Genomic DNA, 25,913 nt, shown 5'->3' on the forward strand with positions numbered 1-25,913 from the left:
GGGTGTTGGTAACCTAATAATAATACAAGGGCCTGGAAAGTACAGCTGGATGTGGACTGTGGACAGCAGCGAACGATCGGCATCAATGTTTAACTGCGGTGAACGCCCCGACAGCTCGTGATGTGTGTGTGTGTGTGTGTGTGTGTACTGACCGAGTGGGTAGGCGGGTGTCATTGGGTAGAGATAGACAGCGAGAGAGAGAGAGAGAGAGAGAGAGAGAGAGAGAGAATAAGAACAGGTGCGCGTGTGCAGTCCGCAGATGCACAGCCTCACAAGACCCCGGAGGACCACACTCGACTTGCGCGATTTTTAAAAGCGCCGATTTAAGGACACTTTGTATCAAGCCTTTTGGAGACTCCGGGTGATCATCACGATTCATGATGGAAACTTTTCCGGCTAAAGTGAATACCGAGACCAGCAGTCCTCCGCAGTCTTCGAGCAGCTCCAGCAGAGTCACCGTCGCGAGTATCCAAGTGAATTTACTTTTTCTCAGAAGTCTTACTGGGATTCTAACTATCCTTGAAATCGTAAGTAACTGCACTACATGGCTTCGTCATGTTTGCGTGAGTTATGGTCTCTGAATTCCCAGTTGAACCCGAGCACACTCGTACACGATTAACGGTCAAACGCCTAAAATGTTGTGAATTGTAAAATGGCATATGCGGTGTATATATAATACAGCCTATTACAACACGTAAAATATGTAACGTTCAGTTATATGAAATGCAGCTAATAAGCAGAACCATTTTTACTGGCCCAGTACTCAGCCTGAGAGGACGTCGTGTTGTGTTCTTTCCAGATAGTCAAGTTTTCAGCTACGAATATCCCGATGTGTTTGCATGTAATCTAAACCTGCCTAAAAGACGGACGCGTTTTAAAAGAATTCCGGGTGCCCGCACGTCACGACCGACGACCCGCTAAGCCACCTCTCTCGAGCGGGTCCCGCAGCTACTAATCCTGTTGAACGTCTCGCCTCCCACCGTGGTTACCTTTGACGTTTGGTGGCTGATTTTTGAAAGGCTTGAAGAAGGCGCTGCTCTCTGAAGTCTTTATTTACGGGATAAGATTGCTGAAGCGTTTCCGACGCGCTGCACGAATTGCTAAACCAGCCGCCGCGCCACTGGCACAAATGTCCCCATAACAATCGCCGTGGATGGGCGTTTCCTCACAAGAACTAAGTACAGTAATAAGAGTTATTGTCTGCTGTCTTTTTAAGGTGATGCATTGGCCTGTCTAAAAACTTGCTTTACAATCTAAATGTACTTCTTGAGATAATAAAAAAAACAATGAAATTAAATAGAATTTAACTTTGCTGGGTTATACAAAGATGAAATGTTTAGCGCTGCTGTCTCACACTTCTATGGGCTTGGGTCCAATTCACCGTGTCTGGGAAATGTCTTTGCATGTTTCAAATAATGTTTTTCTATAGGCATTCCAGTTTCCAACAAGTACCCAAAGGTAGTGCTAAACTGGCATGTTCTAGAATGGTAGTGTACACTGGCAGCATCAGATGACAGGCAGAAAGAAGAAGGATTGCCATCCCATCACTGGCACCCATGCACACACACACATACCCATCCATGAGGGCCAATTTACCCATCAATCAATCTAATTGTGCGTCTTTAGAATATGGGGTCAAATGAATCGTATCATGCGGACACCAGAAGAACATGCAGACTCCACACAGATGGCGACCAGCCTGGCAGTCTGCAGTAAATGAGCCGTAAGGAATTGTGTCAACCCTGTGTAAAGATAAAATGACAAAACAATGCCATTTTAAACTAGGAGTATAAACGTCATTGGTGTGCCTGTAATTAAACTAATGCCACCAAGGTCACGAATGTGTCACCAACTATTCATGGTTATTTGCCATATGCAGCCTGCTACAGTACTGCATAAACAAAAGTTCTTTCTGGAACCTTCACATGGATGGGTCTTCTGAGAGCCAAACGCGGTTCACCTATGGCAGGGGTGGGCAGTGTCGGTCCTGGATGGGCTGCAGGTTTTTGTTCCAACCCATTTTCTTAATAAGAAGTCAATTATGGCTGATGAAGCACGTATTGCTTAAGAGACATTTTAATGCTTCATTTTAGTGGTCTCACTTGTTAAGATTCCCACTCTTAACTTCTTATTTTAGTCTTACGCAGCCACATTCAGTGTTTCTAATGGCTAAGATACAAATGGAGGTCTCCATCAAGCTTGTTTCCATGCCCACCTGTGTGGATGCATCATGCACTCTTTGGTTAAATAAAACACTTAAGAGAAAAACGTGACAGACTGTAAATCAGCAGTTTTAGGTTTCAGATCATTTAGATGATTTCCTTGGAAACGATAAAATCTACAATATATGAACCTAACACTGCAGACTAACAAGCCATAAAATAAAGTAAGGCCTGAGATTGGCAAGGATTGGCTTCTAATTATGCAGTTGGGTTGGCATGAAAACCTGCAGCCACTGTGGCCCTCCAGGACTGGCATTGCCCACCCCTGACCTTTGGTATTACTTTGAAGGACCACCCTGGCACCTTTACTTTAAGAGTGTGGACGAAGAAGAATCTCTGAGTGAAACATTTGCTTTTGCATACGCGAGGAGTATTTCTTCTTGGACTCTTATTTGTGCTGTGCTCACACTAAGGCTCTCTCGTCTCACTGCTAATGCACGGCATGTCGATTGGCATGTTCAAGTAACAATTTCACTATACGTTGTACACAACAGTAGTGACCCAGTTAAACTATATTTGGTATTCACTGTGTATCCTAAAATATAATTCCCTGCCAACACTAAAACTTGATCCCAAATTCAGGTATGGGGGCAATGTCTGCTGGTTTTTACCCGCTAATGTCTTCGTTTTCAGTCTACACAGAGGTTAGGAGAACGCACTGATACAGCACATTGCTGTACCCACCACATGACAAACCACCTCAAGATCCCAGGTCAGGACCCGAGTTTAGCCACACAACAGGTGACACCACGGCACCACACTAGTTCAGATGGAATGGAACCAGTGTGAGGTTTTATATGGGGGCTGGAGTGCCAGTTCTGCCACCAACCCCCAGGTTTGGGCCTACTTGCAGGATGGGCTGGATTCAGATTAACGTCATCCCCAGGACGGAGCAATTGCAGGCTAAGGGCCTTACTCAAGGGCCCAACAGAGTAGAGTCACTTTTGGCGTTTATGGGATTTGAACCAGCAACCTTCCAATTGCCAGTGCAAATCCCTAGCCTCAGGGCCAGCACTCCGCCCCAGTCTACATAACTTTAATCAATATGGAGAAAAAAAAAAAACTTTAAGGTAATTTCCAGATTGAAAATGAAAGAAAGTGAGAGGCACCAGGTGTGCAACTAAAAAGGAAAGAGCAGATAACGTAAATAGGAAGGGAAGACGGGAACAAAGCCAGTGAAAAGGTGACAGTAGGAGAGACAAATTAGAGAAGATGAAGGAAGAGATTAAAAAGTGGACTGGCCAGGGCAGATGAAAGGAGAAAAAGTGAGAGTATGTGAGAAAAGGCTGCCATTGGAGTTGATGAAGGGAGAGATTTAAAAGGTAGCTAGTCAGTAAGACGTGTGTGATCACAGCTTAGCTTCTTCTCGTTATCTTTGAAAAGTGTCTTTGAAGTCCTGTAGATGAACACAAACAGAGAGCTCAGTGTGCCTATGATCAGGGGGTCTGAAGGGTTCTACTTTGTGAGCTTTGTGAGGTCTTTGGTCCTACCGGCTTGAATTTGCGCCCTGAAACGGTCTTCTAGCCGTCTCCCTGTTTCACTCGTGTACTGTAGATGGCTGGACATGTCCTACAAGGCATGTAGTAAATAAGATTTTCAGAGTGGCAACAGGCCCATTGTTGAGGATTGAATTTACCAGAGGGACTAGATACAAGGGTGACATGTCAGCAAGTGACGCAGCGGCTCCTGTTACAGCTCAAAGTGCCTGGCGAGGAATGTGGCTCTCCTCTGTGAAGTGAGATGTGGATGAGACGTTTACGAGAGGTTAGGTTAGGTGCTCGGTGGAAGGAGATCAAGGGAGGGTTAGGAATAAGGCTACTGTGGCTTGATGTTGTTTAGTGACCTGTGGGACGGAATGGGAATACCGGAGGTTTCATTATAGGGGTTCTTGTTAGAGTGGATGTTACGAGGTCTGCTCCTGGCGTGTCCACAGTATGAGAAGGGTGTCCTCTGTCAGTGAAGAAACTGGTTCTGGTTGTCCTACGGTTTACAGAAGTGGTCTTCTGCCCCATTATGTCACTAAGCTGACATTTTGTTTCTTTGATTGGAAATTCAGCATGCAGGTTTATAAATGATTTTATAATCAAACTACCTCAAGAAGTTGCGTTTATTTCTAGGATTTGTATTCTGTTTATTTAGTAAAGGTGGGTGTTTTATTAATTATGTTCAAGGACTCTTTTTCATTACTATATTGTACATACATTTCTGATATACTAAGAGAAGTAATCCACAAAGGGATACAACGAATCACATATCTTTAAATGGTTTGATTTTTTTGTTCCTAAGCGTTTGACAACCAACCAGGTGTCATCATCAGAGGAAAATGATTAGACATCCAGGAATGAAAGGCAATCTATAGAAAATAAGGGGTGGGGGGATCAAGAAAAAAGACTTCATGACCAACACCCTCTGAAACCCACCCTATTGATCCCCCCCAGTTATTGCCTTTGATTCCTGTCTAATCCTGTTCCTCTGATGATGACACCCGGTAGGTGTAGGTTAAGATACGGGATTCATTTTTCCCCTTTGTGGATTACCAGCTACAAATATACAAACCGTATCCCAGACCTTCACTTGTGATCGGTGAACTGGGCTGTAGGGTGCATCCCTGACCATTGTGTCTCAACTGTGCACCATCCTTTCATTTTCTGATTCTGCTTATTCCAGTCCCAGTTTGTAGGAGTCAATCCCAGTACTACCAGCACTTCTAATTAAGTTGGTTATCTCAAATCAAGCTTCTCGACAAAGCCTCTACATAAACTTTGCCGTCTTAAATGAGATTAAGTTTAAATGCAAAGTTACCAGGTTTGTTGTTGTGCCCTCCAGCTGATGTGCATAGAGAAAGGGTTGGCGCGACTGAACAAACACTTCAGGTAACGACGTGAAAGTGTCCGTCATTGAAAGACGGTGGGAGGTGTGGAATCTGATCCACCACATACCCCTCGCCAGCAGATTTTGACATCCGCAGCTCTTAAACCCACTGAACGACTTCAGAAACAGAGGAGCATTATGTCTAATCATAAGGGCTTTCAATCAGAAAGCCATGAGAAGTCAAGCCGAATGACACCTTTTACTGGCCAACTAGAAAGATTACAATATGCAAGCTTTCCAGGCAACTCGGGCCCCTTCTTCAGGCAAGATGTGTAACCGTATACCTTCTGATTAAAAGTTTAGCTGCAGCCTAAAATGTGCAGAGGATACTAGACAATATTTTTTCAGGTGCTTTGCATGCATAATACTTTGTTTGATCCATTTTTTCAAATCATCCATCAATCTGTTTTGTAGGCCCGCTTATCCAGGGCAGGGTTGCAGGCAACCTGAAGCCTATCCCAGCAAGCACTGAGCACAAGGCTTCCAGGACGGGGAGTTGGATGATCATAGGGTGAACACTCACACTCACTCACACACACTGTGGCCAGCTCAGCATCTCCAACCCACCTAACGCACATGTCTTTGGGTGGAAACCCTTGCAGACATGAGGAGGACATGCAAACTCCACACAGGACTTGAACTTTGGTCCTCTTGCTGTGAGACGGCAGCCCTACCACTCGCCACTCTTTCAGATCATCGTCCTTTCAAACCCTGTTGTGTAAATAATACCCTTTAGAAACTGAGATGTGAGTTCAAGCTTCTCATCATGTGCACATGGCACTCTGAATGTCTTACCTGCATGTCCGCCGAGGACCAACGACAGCTGGACAACAGCAGCAACGGCCAATGAAAACAACGGCAGCAGGGAAGGCCCCTTCAAACATTAAATTCAGGCTCAGAGAATGTGAAAGAAACATTCGCTCAGAGGCTGGGGTGGGGGGCAGTTTGGTAGCCTTACAGCAGGGGTACCCACCCTCAGGTGGTGCGAGGTGGCATTTCAGGAGGTACGACAAAGAGGAAGACCATAATTGAGTGAGGCGTGTTGTCCGACCTTGTCCTGGTACGATCGGCGTCTTGCAGTGTGCTGTCATTCGTAGCTCATTTATTAGTTTGTGCTCCTGTTCTCTGATATGAGAAGAGTCAAGCAGTGTGGGCGCAACTGTCACCCGTGAATGAGCCGCAGAAATGCACGTCCTTGCAGGTCCCTTCCTACGGGTGGAGCGTTCATTAAGGCGAGTCACTTTTTTTTAAGAGAAGGGAATTTGAACTTTGTGATGATCTGTAAAGAAGGGCGAGGTCTTGTGTTGACTTCGGTGCAAGGCCTGCTTGACACTCAGCCCATGTCTCCTGCTGCTGGTCCTGGCTGTAGCACAGCGGTTTTAACTGTTTGGGGCGACAAAGCTGGCCAACTGTGTTTCACTGCTTAGTGGCACATCGGCACCCATTGTTTCATGGGGGTCTCCAATCCCCCTAACTCCTTTATTGTTGATCACGTGTCATTTCCTGGTGTCACCTGATGCTTCACGGGATACCCCAAACCCTGCATCATCAATCGAGTGTCTTAAGTTTTCACGGGGGACAAATCTACAAGACTACTGAGAGCTAAACTGCTCTGTTTATATTTAAAGCGTATTTATTTTAGTTCAATTTATGGTTCAAAAATGAGAATTTGGACTTCTTCATCTTCCAATGTGAGGGGCGTGCAGACATAAACATTTTCTAGGGGTGCAGGGTATAGGAAATGTTGGGAAGCACAGCCTTAAGGCTTTGTGAATATGGAAACATTAATATGAGTTAATTCTACAATTAAAGAAATGCGGCTGCAAGCTAAAACAAACTGCACTTTATAATTTGAGGTATTTTGACGCTTTCGATTAAAACTCTAGGGCGTCGTACCGTGTTAGCCATTATGGATGTGGTGAGAAGTCAAGCAAAGGGAAAATGGATTATAACATGCAAACAACTCAGGCCCCTTCTTCAGGCAAGACATTAACAGGAAGCTTTTTAGTTAGCCAGTAAAAGGCGTCATTTTGCTTAACGTCTCACTAATTAAAACGCTCAGAACTGTAGTTCCCTTTCCCAGCGTGGAGCCATTTGATGTTGAAGGTGGTGTAGCCTTCTGGTTAAGACGCTGCCCTCTGAAACACAAAGCTACACGCTTCAAGCCCCCCCGCCGACCTGGCTTGTCACCAACCTGTACACGATGACAGTCCTTTAAATGGAAGTCACATCAGGGTGCTTATTTGCTGGTGACAAAGAACCCAATCATCCATCCATGCTTACGTTTTCAAGGCCACTTAATCCAGTTATGGAGTCGGGAGGTTAGAGCCCATCCTGGCAGCATTGGGCAGCTAAGCCATCAAGTCAAACATTTACCTTGAGGACAAAAGGCCTGTCCTCGAGAGCACCTGGGAAAAGCTGAAAAGCGCCTCTGGTATTCTCACCTATTATTACAGTTTAGACGACGAGGAAAAAGAAAATATCACGTTTACAGATAATTCCTCTCCTCTCCTCCTCCTGCCATTCACTTAAGCAGCTCCAATGCTGTCCTCTTTAACAATAAGAAAGAAATGAATCTTTTTTTTTTTTTTTTCCTTTGATACTGTGGAGCAAAACAAGACAAAAAGAAATGAAGCCGCAGATCTAATCTCCCTGGTGAGAATCGGTGTTGGGTTAGCCGCCGCCACCACCTCATGAAGGGCAGGAGCCAGCTTATCCTGTTGCTTGCTAAAACATTTGTTCAAGAGTTTGTTTGCTAGCCAAATATATGAGAAAATGGGGAGAGCACATCGTCACCGCCAAAGGCCCCAGCGCGGTACTTAAGCTGAAGCACTCTGAGGGGAGAGAAAAGCGCTCTATATATTATTATAATTATTATTATTATTATTACACTGGGCACTGCTGTCTTAAACACGTACAACGATCCTAGACTCCCTTAACTGAAATGCGTCACCTACATGGCTCTGATATTGTGCGGCGCTATAAAACATAGCATTACATTTAAATGAAGCTTTGGTCCTGTGTGGCACAACTTGAAGGCAGTGCGGCCCGCTAGGCTGCCAGTCTAATCTGTGTGACCCCCGGGCAAAGCACTTAATCAGCCATATCTGACGCTGTACACTGTGGCAGGCCCGGCCGGGATGCCCCTGCACACTATATTCATGGGGAGCAGCCCTGGACAGTGCAGTACCTCCCCCTGGACGCTAGACGGCTGCCCCCCCCCGGGTTGGAGCAGTGCCTCGGTGTGCCACATGGGAATTGGAGTCGGGTGCAGCCCTGTTGGGTCCCGCAGGCACTGCCAGGGGGTGCTGAGTTCGGGACTCCTGCACCCGTGTGGGCAGCATATACGTCACACCCGGAAGTGCAGCCAGAACTTGGTGATCAAGCACCTGGAGCACTTCGGGGTGAACTATAAAAGGTGCCAGCGGCCAGAGTCGGGTGAGGAGGACAAGGTTGCCTGGGAGGAGTGGTGGTGCCAGAGAGGGGTAAAAGAAGAGTGCCTTGTTTACGGGTGTGCTTGGCACTTGGGAGTGTGTATTGCCTGTGGGGTTCACAGGAGAAGAAAAAAGAAACATTTGTTTTATTTTACACGCGCCTCTCGTGTCCAATCTGTGTCGGGTCGGGCGATGTATGGCGCCTTTCTTACAACACATAAAGTCAATCGGAGTGGCGTTTGCTCCAAAAAGGCGCGTTGTTTGTTCAAAAGCAAGTCTGTTTAATAATCACCCTTGAAAGGCAATATATCAAATAAAGTTTGACTGGTTGCCCAAAGGCACTCCCTTTCTTAACCGTCATTGGGCTGCATCCACTTTGACTCCGAAATCAAATCTCAAAGGGGATACTACACAATAACTCGGCTCGACACTCACTGCCAGTCACTGCAGGGTTGCTTAACTGCTAAGGCAATGGAGTGTCAGCCACAAAACGGCTGTTTAAACCTCCACCACCGACCAGCATACGACCTGATTGAGTAATGGAAATTGCTTGTGCTGTAGCTGTAAAAAAAATATATAGAGCTCTGTCCTTGTAAACAACTGCACAGTGTTTTATATGACAACAAGAAGGCACTTTAAAAAATAAAGGTAGACTAATTGTTGAAAGACGGGTCATTTCCTTATTCTTTATAGGATTGTGCCCATTTAGTGCCCCCAATCAAAGCTCAAAGGAGGAACTGAACCAAAGTTGAAAGGTGCTGGAAGGTGACCCACAAAGAATGGCGTCTAGAAGAGTAGAAGCCGCGACCCGCTTCTCTTTATCAGCGTAGATCCTTCGTAATGACCGGGGTGTGGACTGCAGTAAATACCAGATAACTTCTGTGTGACTAAGAAAGTCAAACCCAAAAGACATGGAGCAGAAAAGTAAATAGTCCGGACGGTTAAGTGAGAACAGTCAAACAAAAGAAGAAAACACACACACACAAACACACACACACACACACACACGTCCACCTCAGCATGAAAATCTGATAAAAAAAAAAAAAAGTCAAGTCTAACAAAGCCTGCGGCGACGGCAAACACACACTTGGAGCTCCGTCAAGACGGGCAGCAATTCAATGGGGGAAAAAAATAATGAAACATCACGACAATCGACTCCCCTCGTCGTCTATTATGCAGGTGTTGAATTTCCAAGTTTTTCTAGTATTTGTATCTTTTTGTGTAAAATATAATGTTGTGCCCCTTCAATCCAAAGTGTTTCAGGCAGTGAGAATTAGTTTTTTTTTTATTCTTTACATTTTATATCCTTGAGCAAACTCTTTGAACTTCATTCTAGCAAAGGATCAAATAACATTTCTCCGCAATGCTCTTAATAATGGATGGACTAATTATAGTCTTCATTTTAAGCCCTTGGCGTCTTTGACAAAGAGTCATATTTATTGAAGCATTTACCCCGAGATTAAATGAAGCCACTTGCAATGCTTCACCACGTCCGCTGCTCGTAACTGTTAAGGTGTGCTATGGCGATTATAAAGTGGCCGTGACGTCACAGTATCCACAGCCAAAGCCTAAGAGAAGGCGATGCTGCGTCAGTCCATCTGGATGAGAGCCTCAGTGGGAGGCTAAGTTTACCATTTAGGAAACATCTTGGAGCAAATTACAAACATTTTAGGATATAGCAGGTTGGATAATGGATGGATGGATGAATCAAGAACATACATAAGAAATCTGACAAAAAACGAGAGGAGACCATTCAGTCCATCAAGCCTTGTTTGTTTAGCTAAGCCGTCCCAGTATGATATCCAGACACTTCTTAAAGATGGTCAAGATGGTCACGGTTTCTCCTTCAGCTCCTTGTCTTGGTCGTTTATTCCAGATTCCCACAACTCTTTGCGTAAACAACTGCTTCCTGGCTTCAGCCCTAAATGCTCTTCCACCCTTAATTTGCATTGGTGTCCTCAAGTATGTCCTGAAAGGTCTGCTGGATCTCCATTATTGGTGCCTTTGTAAATGTTGATGATCCGTCTCCATGCAGTCTCCTCTCCTCGTGACTAAACTCCTGTCTCTGTCACAGTAGGACACGTCCTCGAGTTCTGCAATGCACCAGGCAGCTTCAAGTGCTGCGATGTCTCTCTTGTAACGTGGCGACCAGAACGGCACACAATACTCCATCATCCAGCAATGCAAATTCCTGTGGTGTCAAAAATGCCCTTTGGCTCCATCTGAAACGGAAATATTTCTGTACAAAAAAAACTCTAGTCACTAAGTAAGGAGAGTCATGGAATGGTGTCAGGAGCTTGACGTTGAGTTCAAAGCCATTCAGGGCCCAACTGTGGTCCAGCGGGTTGGAAGGGTCCATTCAGGGCATGAGATCCAACACCAGTTCATTTACAACAGAAACCGTTGATTTGGACCAGCATCCCCGCACCACACTGAATTAGCGTGTGAAACACAAGCCCATCTCACGGCGGGACAAGAGTACATTACTAAGTGGGCACTGACACAAGTAAAGCTTCTTACTTTGTGCCAACATTAGCTCCAGGGCAGCATGGTGGCACTATAGTGAGCACTGGTGCCTCACAGCTCCTGGAGTCCTGACCTCTGGGGTAATGCGGTGCAAAATAAGTAGATAGATAGATAGATATGAAAGATATGAAAGACACTATATAATAGATAGATAGATAGATAGATATGAAAGGCACTATATAATAGATAGATAGATAGATATGAAAGACACTATATAATAGATAGACAGATAGATAGATATGAAAGATATGAAAGATATGAAAGACACTATATAATAAATAGATAGATAGATATGAAAGACACTATATAATAGATAGATAGATATGAAAGGCACTATATAATAGATAGATAGATAGATATGAAAGACTATATAATAGATAGATAGATAGATAGATATGAAAGATATGAAAGGCACTATATAATAGATAGATAGATAGATATGAAAGACACTATATAATAGATAAGACAGATAGATAGATATGAAAGATATGAAAGACACTATATAATAGATAGACAGATAGATAGATATGAAAGATAAGATAGATAGATATGAAAGATATGAAAGACACTATATAATAGATAGATAGATATGAAAGACACTATATAATAGATAGATAGATAGATATGAAAGATATGAAAGACACTATATAATAGATAGATAGATATGAAAGACACTATATAATAGATGGATAGATAGATAGATACTTTATTAATCCCAAGGGGAAATTCAAATAATCCAGCAGCAGTATACGGAAAAAAAAAAATTAAAGAGTAATAAAAATGCATGTAAAAACAGACAATAACTTTGAATAATGTTAGCATTTAATCGTTTAAGTAACGTGTTACTGTAAATGATTTGCACATTTGCCAGGAATGAAGCAGTCTTACGCACTACAGTTCCTGACTTAAATAGTATTTCTTTACATGCATTGCAAAATATGCAGAAGGTCTTGAGGGGAAGACATTGCATTTCACATAACGTTCAAGGGGGAGACTGCAGCTACCTGATCTTTACACCACTGCTGTATTTTCACGCGGGCGTAGAGTGCGCTGGAGACGTTTGCGTTATTACAGCACTGCATGATAGTTCGCTTTACTTTGGGATTGTATTGAGGTTGGCTTTGTCTTTATTATGAAATAAAGATAGCAAGTTCTACTTTGAATGATTTTGACAAAGCTTTGTGTGGCTGACCCGGCTGGGACGCCTGTATAGTGGATGGGCCGGGGGAGAGAGAGTGTTGTCTGGGCTTTATCTCCCCCCGGGAGGATGCAGGGCAGCCGCACAGCGCCACAGATTCATGCAGGATGTGCTGCGAGCTGGAGTTTGGTACAACCCTGTTGGGTTCCGTGGGTGCTGCCAGGGGGTGCTGGCAGACCTACTATGTTGGGCATCGACCACACCTGGCAGTGCTGCTAGAATAAGATGACCAGACTCTGGAGCACTTCCGGGTACCCCATAAAACAGGGATGTCAAACTCCAATCCTGGAGGGCTGCAGTGGCTGCAAGTTTTCATTCTAACTATCTTCTTAATTAGGGACCAGTTTTTGCTGCTGATTACTTCTTTTAATTAACTTGACTCAGGCCCTTTAGTTGTTTCTTTTTTCTTTAATTAGCAGTCAAACAATAATGAGACACAAAAAGAGCCGCCACATCACACAATATCTGAGAATAAAGAAAGGTGAAGGTCTCAGTAAGGTTGATCTCTCAACTCACCAAAACACTTTGACGATGTTCTTATGAAAAACAGAAAATCAACAGTTTTGGAAATGTCTGCTGTGGCAGAATGAGAGCAACAACAAGCCGTGGAATTAAATAATGAGTTTAATTAACAGCAAGAATTGGCTTCTCATTAAGAAACTGGTTGGAGTTTGAAGCCCCAGTTTAGCTGGTCATCTGTTGGCTCGTTTCACGTCTCATTTCTGTTTGGCTGCATTTTAATGAGGAAACAAATCAATTCAGAGGACTGAATCCTTCTAACAGGGCTATTAAAATGTGAATTAGCAGTGAAAAAACAGGTCACTGATTAGGAAAAGGGTTAGAATGAAAAGCTGTAGCCGTTGCGGCCCTCCAGGCCTGGAGTTCAACACCCGTGCTGTAAAAGGAGCGAGCTGCCACTTCTCAGAGTCACTGGGAGTTAGCTGGGAGAGGAGACTGTGCTGCCATTGTGGACATTACTTGTATATTGCTGGGAATTGGCAGCTGAAAAATAAAGACAATCTGTGTGCTGCCTGTCTGTGTCGGGCTTAGGGCGGCTGTACGCACCCTGGTGGTCCGCAATTGAAAAAACATGATTAATGGAGAGAATTGCATTCAAGCTCAAGGAAGACACAACAAAGTGAACTGCAGTGTGTGTGTGTCTGTAGGAACTTTTTAATTAACGTATGACAGCATTGTTAATGTATTTGTTGTTGTGAGTTATGATATACCATACAGCACGGCATCTTAATCAAAATGTTCATAAGGAATTAGCTTTACGAAAACAAAAAGCCTTTAGTATCCAGTAAAATGAAAACGCTACGGCCGTGACATGTCGTAAAATGCACTAGTGAATCCCCAAAGGTGTTTTGATTTCATTTTAATATTTGGTCAGAAATTGAGGAGTCTGTGTAACTAAACTGAACTCTCATTGTTAGCGACTGTAAAATAATTCCTTGCTAAATGAAATTGCCTTCCTTTTGATTGCAATGTGCCTTTTTTTTTTGCTAATGTAAAGAACACCAAGATGGGAGAGACACAGAGACACGCGTGTACTGATTGTTTCACACAATAAACACTACAGGCAGCCCACCCCAGCCAAGCAATGGCTTCTACACCAGTAAGAACTCCAAGTTTGAAAATGACTGAGTGGTTTAGTTTCATTTTAAGTCTGAAAATGTCATTTTGTATTAAGACAATTCTGTGAACTGAAGTCCTCTACTCGTCTGTTCACATGCAGTTCACTTGTTTAACTGCTCATTTCTCGTTTGTCACGTCCGTCCGTCCCCAGCGTATTCTTCAACTGACCGAGCAAATCGTCTGAGACGGCCTGACATCCAAGTGATCGACGTCGACCTCAGCATTGACATTCGCAGTGCACCATGCAGGGTGTGCGTCTCTGTTATATGCCGTTTGGTATGGGGTTTGTAAAAGCAGTCTTAATGTTTGTTGGAGTGACGACTGCAATGCGTTTTATTGCTAAAAATGTTTGGGATGCGCCGTCTTTTGGAATGGCAGAGACATGGCAACTGGACGGACACACAGACAGACGCACAGAAACGTATCCAATTATTAAGCTGGATTGCTTCTTTTTATCGTCTTTGCTCAATTTTTATTATTGTCCATTTTTTTTTCCATTATTTTTCATATTATTTTGTTCATTTATTATTTATGATCTGCTAATTTTATTCCATTAAGTTATTATGTAGTATCGATAGATGTTTTGCCGAACTCTTATGTTTCTAGTTTTTGTGGATCCATCACCGTTAAGACCCCCAAAGTCTTATAACGGTGGCACATCATAAATGCACTGTAGTGGAGTTTGGTGGGATTTGTAAGGATTTTTACTTTTGACCTCGGGCTCTTGACTATTTATTCTTCTTCTTCGGTATCCTGGATTTTCTTGTGGATTTCAATTTGAGTTTTGCTTTCCTTGGGTTGTCTTTTTTGTCAGCTTTACTTTTTTTTTCATCTTGTGATAAGGTGACCAGAATTTTTTGGGCCAATCTGGGGACATGGGGTGGGTAGAGGAACATAGAATCTACAGATCACTATTAGGGACTCAACACTACACTACAGAGTACACAGTGAAAGCTTATCACGTGATTTCTCGCCAAAGTTGCAGGATGTGGTAAAGCATAACCTCCGTCAAAACACCGCGCACGTGTGCCGCGTTCAAATTATCGTGGTGATGAGATACATTCAAAAAAGTGAACCAGCTGAAACCGGGGACATGTTTCTGAGTGGGGACAGTTGTCCGAAAAAGGGGACTGTCCCCAGAAAACGGGGACGGATGGTCACCTTATCTTGTGAACTATTTTGTATTCTTTTCCTATTCTTCCAATTAATCCTTCTTTGATAAAGTTCATCTGTACAAGCCAGGGGCTGACAGTGATCCCCTTCCTTTTGAGTGCTTTTCACAACATTTCATAGCCTATTCTTTGAACTTTGCTTTTGAAGCACATTTTGGCCTGGTGTAGGACAAAGCCAGCCACTCTAGTGGAAGCTGAGCAGCCTTTCGCTGCACCTCCTCTGGGCAGGTTGGTGGGATTGAGTCCCGGCTGTTTTTGAAGTGTTTCACACCACTTTAGGTGATAAATCATAACAGCATTCACGGTCATCGGCTCTTAATCAGTCCTTATTAATACAGTATACTGAATATACTGAATACTGATATGTACGTGTTATCCTTGTACTTTCTGAGCGGTGCACATTTGTGTGAGTTTAGACGGTAACGTAAAACTGAAGTAATGAGCAACATGACTGCTGTTTCCAGGAAGTAAGGATGCAGTGAAACACCCAAGATGGGCCTGCAGACGCTAATCTGTTCAGTTAGCCACTAAATGGTGTCCTTTTGCTTGACTTCTCATTGTACTGTGTTAGCCATAAAGGATGCAACACCCTACTAACTACAGGAAGTTAGGAGTAAATTAATCCCATTACAATTTGAGAGAAGTAATCATGAATTTGTAACGGACAGCCATCTTTGAGTAACTGCCCACTGTCTGCGTGGAGTCTCTTTGTGTCTATGTGGGTTTTTCTTTTAGCGCTCAGAATTCTTCTTCCTCGTCTCTGAGATGTGCAGGTTGTGGTAATTAGGGTCTCAGATTTGGCCCTGTGTGAGGGTCCGTGTGGCTTTGTGATGGACTAGTGCTTCACCTGTGCCCACAGTTGCCTGAATCACTTTTAAGCCCCCGGCAACACTAAAACTACAACTGGATTTAGCAGCTCAGGAAATGGACAGATCTTTAGTACTTGGAGTAATGATTTGTAGAAGAGCCAAAGCTTGCCAGTTGAAAGTCGCATTTTAATGACGACGGCTGGGAATTTTAAAAATACCAATCCAATTAGGATCTGCTCTCTCCAGTATTGGTAGAACATTGATCATTCGTTCCCTCTTTTCTGGTCTGCGTCTCTGCAGGATCCATTACTGAGTTTGATATCAGTCCATCAGAGGACTCTCGCTTGCAGTCGCACTTTGAAACGCATGCACGGAGGGAAGTTGAGAATCAAACATACTGCATATCAAGCACAGCAATTGAGTATTCAGGAAAAACCTGGGAAGTCCACAGAGAACCCAAAGACCAGAGTGCCGTGAGACACTGATGTCACTCTTCATTGTCATTGTCACCATGCTGTCCTTATGCTTTCCAGAGTAACAATACAAACTTTTAGCAGTATGAGTCAGTGGTGCCTGCCCAGCACCATTCATTCATGAATACAACTCGTGCCATCTTAGCATCAGTATTAGTAAACTCACTCCTGACACCCATTTGAGTTTTTCATTGCCTGTCAGGCATCACGTTTTTAATTCCACCTTTACATACAAACTGGAAAGTGGGACTGCCTGAGGCCAACAATGAAAAGGAGTGCCACATTAATCATTACCATTCATAAAATGTGTCCCATTATGTGGCCGAGTTTTGGCAGTGACTCGATATAATGATGTAATTGGCGCAAGCTTGGCTGGCTTTGACTTCCTTCAATGGTTTATTCAGTCGTCAGTTGTCGGAGAACATCTGATGTCTAAAATGGTACATTGGAGTAGAGTGAGCACCCCGGTATGGTCATATGTGACTATCCTATGGCTTACACTCCATCACCATACTCACTAGGCCACACTGCCTACCATTAATAGGGTATCACGGATCTGATGCCATAATTACATTCTTAAACCTGCTTAACTATTTGAGGGCTGAATAGATTTTTCAAAAAAACTCTGAAATGCACACAAAGTCAACATAAAATGTCTGTTGCTGTGTGGTGTGGCTGCCGTCAGCCCTTGTTTGGCGTCTCTGGCAGCAGCGGCTGCACCGGGGCAGCTTGATGCCCAGCAGGAATGTGCAGCAGGCCAGCTGTCTTTGCATGGCAGGTGGGTGGCAGTGGCAGTCGCAGTGTGGTTTGTACCTCTTGGCATCGTAAGTGACGGTCCTCCCATTGAACCTTGCTGTAAGTGCATCAGCTACACGAACTTGTCCAGCACTATGATCAGCTGGGGACCGATCACATGATGCTGGTACCTCATTTTCATTTTCGATATCCATCTCCAGATCACTTGCATCAAAATCGAAGTCCGACAAGTCAGAGTCCGATTCAACGATAATACACAAAATGCCATCCTCAGAGTATTTCGCTTTACGCATTCGCTTTGGTCTCTCACCAGATGTGGATGCCATCTTAGAGGTCGTTTGCACTTTGCTATTTAGGCACGGGCGGGAAATCGAGATCAGATCTACAAAGCTAACATTCCTTCTCGCAAAGAGAGTCGAACTAAAACGAAACGGGCGAGTTTTATCACATTTTACAGATGATTACCGTCCTTTGCCCCTGAATTTCGACAAAAGTCTGCCCTGGATGAGAATCCAATTCATGGTCTTGGTTGGGGTGGCCAGAATCTATTCTAGCATGGGATGTGGGAGAATGTGCAGACCTCACACACACTCAACCGGGCACAAGATGTCAACCCATAATGCTGGATTCATGAGGTGACAGAGCTAACCCCTGCCCCACCCTACGACTGAGGGTACGTGACGTTCTATGGAGCAGGCTGGCACCTACTGAACAGCTGAAGGCAAACCCTACACAGTGGAGAGCTAAAGATCATTTGTGGAGTCTCGGTTTGATGTAAATAAGATTAGGTTAGATTAAGAGTCTGTGGTGGGCTGGCGCCCTGCCCGGGGTTTGTTTCCTGCCTTGCGCCCTGTGTTGGCTGGGATTGACTCCAGCAGACCCCCATGACCCTGTATTTAGGACATAGCGGGTTGGATAATGGATGGATGGATAGATTAAGAGTATGGTTCAGTGGACCATCATTTCTAATCCTCTAGTAGAAGCCAGTCTTGCTATCCTGGCAAAATGTAAGCACTGCTGTACTGAGCAAACAAGCCGGCCGGTTAATAAGTCACCTATTAGCTGTAAAGCACTCAGAGGCCCCTTTTCATTGTGCTTCCTAGCCTTGCAGCATAAGAAATATTCCAAACAGAAGACCATTTAGTCCATTAGGGGGTTTGTCAGATAATAACTGAGCTGCGTCAATACCTCACCTGCAGTTATTTAGCAGCTATCAGTAGTTCCATTTCAGCTACGTGACTTGGGGGTTTGTCTGAAACTGACTGGCCTCCTGTTTTCTACCTTGAAGATACTTCATAAGTTCAGCTGCTGTCTTGACTATGTTTTCATTAACTGAAAATTCAGTGACATGAGATTTATTAATGCCCCTCAGACGTTTAGTAATAAAGAGTTTCAGTTCTCTTATCTACCCCCTCAGTCAGGAGAAAGAAACATTTGATTGCTCTTTGCTGCACATTTTCTGAGCTTGACAAGAGTTTGTTTTTGAAATGTGCCAACCAGAACTGCACAGCCAATCGTACCTGTGGCTAGATACCCACGCCAAGAGCTGCTTAGCTCAGAGGAAATGCTTTCTAACCGAGAATTCTCTGCATTTCTGATTTCAGGTTCTGGGCTTGCTGGTATGGGCTCTGATAGCAGGCTCCTGGTACACAGCGTCGCCCGCATTTGGATGGGTGATGTTTGTCAGCATCTTGCTGTGGATTTTAACTATTTTCCTCTTTGGAATCTACTTGACTGACACACAAGAAAAAGTTTCAGCTGTTCCTTGGACATTAACGGTAAGTGCCATGGGTCAAAAGGGCTCCGGGTTACCATGACTGTTCCATGGGTGGGTGCTGAGAAAGTTACTTTCACATTTATGAATTTGTACGCTGAAGTGTTTACAAACAAAAAATGAAGAAAGATGTGTGAGGACCTGCCAGTTTAGCCAGTGGGCATCTGTCCAGGCCAAAGGTGGCATTAGGGAGGGGTGTCTGGCTTCACTGTATATCGAACAGTGTTATTGTGTAATATCTGTGTGTGTGTGTGTGTGTGTGTGTGTGTGTGAGGGGACGTCCCTGAACATTTATTTACCACGGTACTATACAGGGCGATCATGTGAGGTCTCCATTAAGGATTACAGTATAACCAGGGAGAGCCATCATAATGAGAACTTTGTATTTTGTTCAGCTGAAGGAGCATCTTGGCAGACTCTGCTTGTTCTTTGATGATGGAGGCCATTGTATGTGTCCCTTTCCCACTGTTTCTAATTATAGCCAACCAAAAAACAGTACTTATTCACTTTTATGATAGTAATTGTGCCCCCTTTCCAATTTATTTCATAAGGATAAGCCCTTACAGGATTTCTATTCATTTCATAACAAACTGCCAAGCAACAGGCCAAGTAATTTATTTAACTGTCTGCACTACGCACGGCCACAGGTGGGCTTGGATCGCAGTAAAGGTTAAAGAAAGGTAGGAAGGATAGTCAGACCAGTAGACGAGAGCGGGATGTCAGCAGGCATGCACTGCCTCCATAGTGACTCGAGCACTAGAAGAGCAGAGTCAGGTTCAGGTCCAGGTGGGCCTCTTGAGTGTTGCTTATTTTGTGGTTATCTGCACTCACCTCTTTTAACCCCACATCTAATGTGGACATATGGGACCTGCTCAGTGTCACACAGCCTCGGGGCTTGAAGTCTAACGCCTTAACCACTACACCACACTGCCATGAGAATCAAGCAGTCACTCACAGACTGAGGTGCAAATGATTAGGTGAGAAACTAATACACTGCAGTTTGCACCTTGTCTCCTCTTTTCCCATCATGCATCTCATCATTCTCACACCTGTTTAATCCAATTTAGGGTCATGGGTGGGGCTAGAGTATCCTAGCAACAGGAACCAGTCCATTGAAGGGCCTGATCACGCACAGCCTGAAGTCACTAGTCAACCTAACCTGCACGACACTGGGGATACGAGAGGAAAATACATGAAGACATGTGGTGTGGGGGACGACATACAAACTCCGCACAGTCAAGAACCAGTGAACAGATTCAAACCCAGAACGCTGTGCGCATGAAGCGGCAGGACTGTACTACTGTTTTTTCATTGAATCACACCACAATCCATCCTAGTTTGGACATTGCTGGCTGCGGACATGCAACACCCTCAGAAGCAAAAAAATAGGGGGACCGCTATACCTGCATGCACAGGGGCTGCCTGTAAGTGGAGCGTTTCCTGACGATGTATTTCTTACTCGGCCCCTTTCTTATGTACACCATAACACTCCATCCATCTGATTATGCAAAGATTTTGGAGGTGAAAGGGGGACAAACATTGGCGTAGATGGCAGGATATGCACCGTGGGCATGTAAAGTGTTGTGGTGGTGGTGCTGCGCAAAACGTGGCTGAGAAGAGAAAGCTCCTTGGATGTCAGCAGGAAGCTGTCCACTTGCAGCAGTTACAGGCAGGCCCTGTGTACATGGGCGCTGAAGGACGTGTACTGCTCATGGCGTAGAACAGGGCGCTGCTTCGAAGGGTCTTTGTCATCCAGATGTCGTGGGTTTGCGATACAGCCACCCAACATAAGACCCCACTGACTTTGTTTTATATGGCAGTATTCATGACACGCAAGCTCAAATTGCAATACACAAGATAACAAGAGTAGAGTTTAAATATAAACACAGAGAGGAGAGTGCAGTTTTGACACACAGGTGGGAAAAGAAGTCATGAAAAGATGAGGCAGTCATAGTACCGTGACAAAACTGCAATAAACTGAAAAAGGGAGGAACAGTCCAACATGGGTGAAGCCAACTTAAGGAGCTAAAGTAAAAGAAATCATTCTAGGTGGTGATGAAAAGGTACATCTTTAGATTCGATTAGATAAGAAATATAGCATCCAAAACAGAATACACAGATAACGACTAAACTACAACAGAAGACAAACTTGTAATTACAATTAATGTTCGACTAAATTAACTAGTAGACTTCTTACATCTTCTGGCTGAAGTGGATGATAGAACGTCGGGTGGAAGCGCTGAACTGCCGAATGGCAGCAGGCAGAGAGGATTCGCCAGAGACTCCTCTTATTGCACGGTGAGAGACATGAGCCTGTGGATAAACGTTCCTCAAAGAAGTACCCCCTGGAGGGATGGGCAGAATTAGGTCACTATCCTCTTTTTCCCCACAAGACCACAGCATACAACAAGACACTGGCTACTACGGACTGGGAAAACACTTTGGACAGTTTACTGCACACATCAAAAGATCCGAGTCTCCTCAGAAAGTCCAGTCTACTCTGAACCTTCTTACACAGTGCCATTGTGTTGGCAGGCCAGTCCAGTTTACTGTTCACATGGACCCCCGGGTACCTGTAGCTCTAAGCCACCTGAATAACCCCCCAATGATGACTGGTCTGAGGGTCTCCTTGACGCACTAACTGTTTGGTCTTGTTGATGTTGAGCTGTAGGTGGTTCTTCTTTATCCACAAGACTAAGTCCTCCATCAGCTTCTAGGACTCCAACTCGTCTCCTTTATCAGTGCAACTTTTGATGGAGTCGTCTGAGAGCTTCTGGAATTATTCTGGAGATTTGTAGAGTAGAGTGTGGACAATTAAGACAGCCAGGGCATCCCCTGAGGTGCTCCAGTATTACCCACCACCATCTCTGACACACAGCACCACCCGAGCCTCACAAACTGCCATCTGTTGGTCAGGTAATCCATGATCTAAGACAGGGGTGGGCAATGTCAGTCCTGGAGGGCCACAGTGGCTGCACATATTCATTCAAACCCAAAAGCAATCCTTAAAAATCTCAGGCTTTATTTAATTTTATGGCTTGTTAGTTTGCAATGTTAGGTTCTTACAGCGCAGATTTCTTCCTTTTCAATGAAATCATCCAAATGATTTGAAGCCTGAAACAGTTCATTTTCAGTCTGTCACATTTTTCTAAGAGTGCACGATGAATCCACACAGGTGGACATGGAAACAAGTTAGATGGAGACCTGCTGGCTCCTTTGACATTTGCACCTCATTGCTAATAAGGAGCCATTAAAAACACTGAATGCAACCATTTAAGACTGAAATAAGCAGTTAAGGGTGGGGAACCTTAACAAGCGATATAAGGAGCATGACATAACTATAATGAAGCATCAAAATGTCTCTTGAGCAATAAGTAATTCATCAGCAACAATTGATCACTGGGTTGGAACAAAAACCTGCAGCCCTCCAGAACCGACACTGCCCACCCCTGATCCAAGAGACAGTGTGGGCATCAAGATGCATTGGCCTTTGCTTGTTAAACTTAATTTAAGTAAAGTTTTAAATGGAAGTACATGAAGTCAGCAGGTCACCAAACCATACAGAGAGAACAGGCCAAATACAAACAGACACGTCAAAAATATAAAACAAGGCAGGCATGTCATGGCATTCATCTGAGAACAGCAGTGGGAACACAAACAAGCTGCCACTACGAGAGGGGCAGATAAGGCGTGGATGTGTGAGAATGTTGGGTTTGATTTCCAAGTTCGATCTCAGGGAATTAACAATAGCTCATTTTTATTTTTTAACAGATAATGTCATTCAACGTGGCAGCCACGGTGCTTTACATTACGGCTTTCATCGCGAATGCCGCCTCAGTCAAATATTCGGTGTCTTGGCACGATTACAACAATAAAGCAGCAGCAGCAGTAAGCAAACTTATTATTATCACATTTTACTTTGAACTTAAATGAATTGGAATACTCTTCTTGTTAGTGTGACTAAGAGGTATCCCAGCTGGCTTTCAGCATTTTATTTTGGTCTGTTCCTTTTTTTCTTATGAATATTGTTCTACTTTTCTATATGCAGCTTGAGTGCTGGTCCAGTGAAGGTGTGTGCTTCTCTGTGACATACTGGTGTCTCATCCAGGATTTGATCCTGCCCTTTACCTGATGTCGCTAGGTTAGACTACGAGCTCTCAAAACCGTGTAATGAACTGGTTAAGAAAAAGGATGTTTGAAACACACACGGCCCATTCACGATCAAAGCTTTATTTAGCACAGTAGACATAGAAAAACGTACATTGACCAAAGGGCATGCTGGGCCTCTCCAGTCAATCCAGTGAAGCCTGCCCTCTGTTCCCCCCCGCCCCACACTTCTATTCTAAAAACTCCCACTTAACAAATCCAGATTGTGAATGTACTGCCGGCTACCTAAAATGTCCATGCGTCCATACTGTGTCCTAATCACTAATGACGCTCCTCAAGATGTTTTTTTAGACCAGCATGAAGTTAATATCGCTGGGCAACGAAAATTTTGAGCATATCTTCTGGATTTACGCATTGCTGATCACAAAACCTCCTATGAATTTTCCTACCATGTATCATTTTATTATTGCAATTTCCTCTCATATTATAAGTATACATATAGAGTGCAACAACTACAACTGGAACATCTGTGCTGATCTCAAAGTAGCGGCCCTGCAACTAGGACTGCAGTTCTTTGTTTGTGAATGGGACAGCCATGCTGAAGACTCTCACTACATAAGCACAGAGATTTAAGTGAGCAGATCACTTCTAAGCTACATCAAGGTGGGCGATATAATGTACTAGTAACCATGTATGTGTATTGTGTGGAAAAAACAGAAACAGAAAACTGCCAGCCCGAGAGCACACACCACCCAGGTCACCCTGATAGTGGATCCACCCATGAGTTACAGGGAAACAATTATGCTTCAGATATGATTCTACTAACCGATGCCTCTGATCATCATTATTTTCCATATATGGATTTCTGGGCCTTTTTATACACTCGAAGTAAATAATGTTCATAGTAATGAAAGCCTTTTTGTGCTCTGTCCCTTTAAATCAATGAGAATGTGCAGGAGCAAATCCTTAATTGAGAGAGGAAGACACATTAATAGTTAGCATGCCGCTCGCTGTTAATGGGTAATCAGACAACCAATTATGCAATGCAAAAAGAAACACAAGAGCAGAACAAGAGTAGCTGTGTATCAGTTAAACACGGGACTGATCTTGTTCTGCTGTCCACTGAGACACCACTTAGAGCTGAGGATCATCTCCTCTTAAGACCGTACTATGTATGAAGAGGAAAATGCAAAGGACCGAGAATTACTCATCCACCGGGGTACAAATCATTTGGATGATATGCTTGAAAAGGGAAAAAATGACCTGACGTGGCAGAATGAATACACTAACAAACCATAACATTAATAAGATCTGGTACTGGCAAAGTTTAGTTTCTGATTAAGCAATCAGGTTACAGCAAACACCCACAGCCCACCAAGACCGACTTTGCACATCCCTGAGCTAAAGTGTCTTAGTAAAGTACTATATTATTGGAATTGATTTTTAGTGAACTATAAATGTACCCCTGATGAATACTTACAAATAAGCAAAGACATTTTGAATGTTTTTAAAATACTATTTCCATAAATATTGCTGTCTTTTGAGATGTCATCACAAAACAGGTGACATTACTGTTAGTAAAATACAGAGTAGATATCATAGCAGGCAGTATTTCTCATTTCATTTCATTTGTTGTAGTCTAATGGTTGTCTTTTTGTTTAAACCTTCAGTTCTTTGCCTGCCTAACTATGATTGCTTATGGAGCAAGTGCCATTCTAAGTTTCTTAAACTGGAGAGGATCAGGAAGCAATGCTGCAACCAGCCAAGCAACAGGAAACAACCCAGCATAAACTACAGGAGAAATTCCATCTCTTTCAACACAAACACTATTTTATGTATATAAAAGAAGGTTCAGTTTCAAATAAACTGCATTATAAAACTTGGGAGGACAGAAGGTTCACAGAAAATGGTACAACTCCTAATCCATCACTCTGTTCATCGTTACCAATGTAAAGGACGCTCACATCAAAACCTCTTGCTCATCTGAAATCTACAAATACTTTTCTTCAAGTCCATTTTGAAGATGACAAGCTGGCAAGTGTCAGCCAATGAACTACTGGGGTGGACTCATACAAAAGACAAGAGACAGAAAGGCTAGAAGTGATTAAGACGACCAGAGGAATGCGGTTATCCAGCGTAGGAAAGGTGCAATTTAATACTGGGAGTCATTTGATTAAGCCTTTTGTGGGACATACTATAGAAGCAAGAGGGGAACAGGATAAGGAGGTGCTGGAGTAGGCGTGGGGCCCATGGGTCCAGGAAAACTGTCTTTAACTGAAAATGCTGTTGACAACGTCCAAAACTGGACACACCCGAAATTAGTGGATCTACTGGTAATTGTGATGAAAAACTTCAACTGCTTGACAAGACTACCCGTGTGAGGAAGGAGGGTGACAATGAAGAGCTAAACGTGATTAACTAGTCTTTGAAACATGAACACAGTTTAGATTGTTTTGAAAGCAACGAGGGCCACATAAATAGAATGCATAAGAGAAGCTAAAGATGTGATTTCGAGGAGGACGTCAAGGAATTGGCCAAAACGCTACCAAGATGCAGGTGTTTCTAGAAGGTTTTAATTCAATAAATTGTTATAAGACTCGATCTTTGAGCTTTCTTTTAGTCTCTTGTGTTTACTCCTGCATTTTCCTGAGGTTAAGTCAATGATTAGAAATGAAGGAGCAAAGGTTTACCAGGTGGAGGGAGGCAGGGTCAATAGCGCTACCCTTACTGGATTACTTGGCCATTGCAATAGCCAGCATCTACTGTATAAAAGATTAAAACATTTGTTTGCTAAAAGCTTAAAAATCACAAACTTAAAAAAAATACTAGGGGGCTTCGCTCACCCACCCCCCGGCCTGCGATACGTGCCAACCACTTTGCGTCTCTGCCACTCGTGTATGTGGATTTCACTTTCACGAAACAACAAATCTTTT

The 25,913-nt window shown here is 43.6% G+C and overlaps 1 protein-coding gene across 1 annotated transcript; it reads left to right on the forward strand.

The window, feature by feature from the left end:
• The first annotated feature begins 228 nt into the window (after positions 1-228).
• On the forward strand, positions 229-25,581 carry LOC120535253 (plasmolipin). The gene is made up of 4 exons (XM_039762964.1): positions 229-527; positions 18,704-18,877; positions 22,645-22,761; positions 24,651-25,581. Exons 1-4 carry the CDS (start codon positions 378-380, stop codon positions 24,768-24,770), a joined length of 561 nt encoding a protein of 186 aa, XP_039618898.1. The 5' UTR covers positions 229-377; the 3' UTR covers positions 24,771-25,581.
• The last annotated feature ends 332 nt before the right edge of the window (positions 25,582-25,913 follow it).

Source organism: Polypterus senegalus, chromosome 9, assembly GCF_016835505.1.
Source record: "Polypterus senegalus isolate Bchr_013 chromosome 9, ASM1683550v1, whole genome shotgun sequence".
Lineage (NCBI taxonomy): Eukaryota > Metazoa > Chordata > Cladistia > Polypteriformes > Polypteridae > Polypterus > Polypterus senegalus.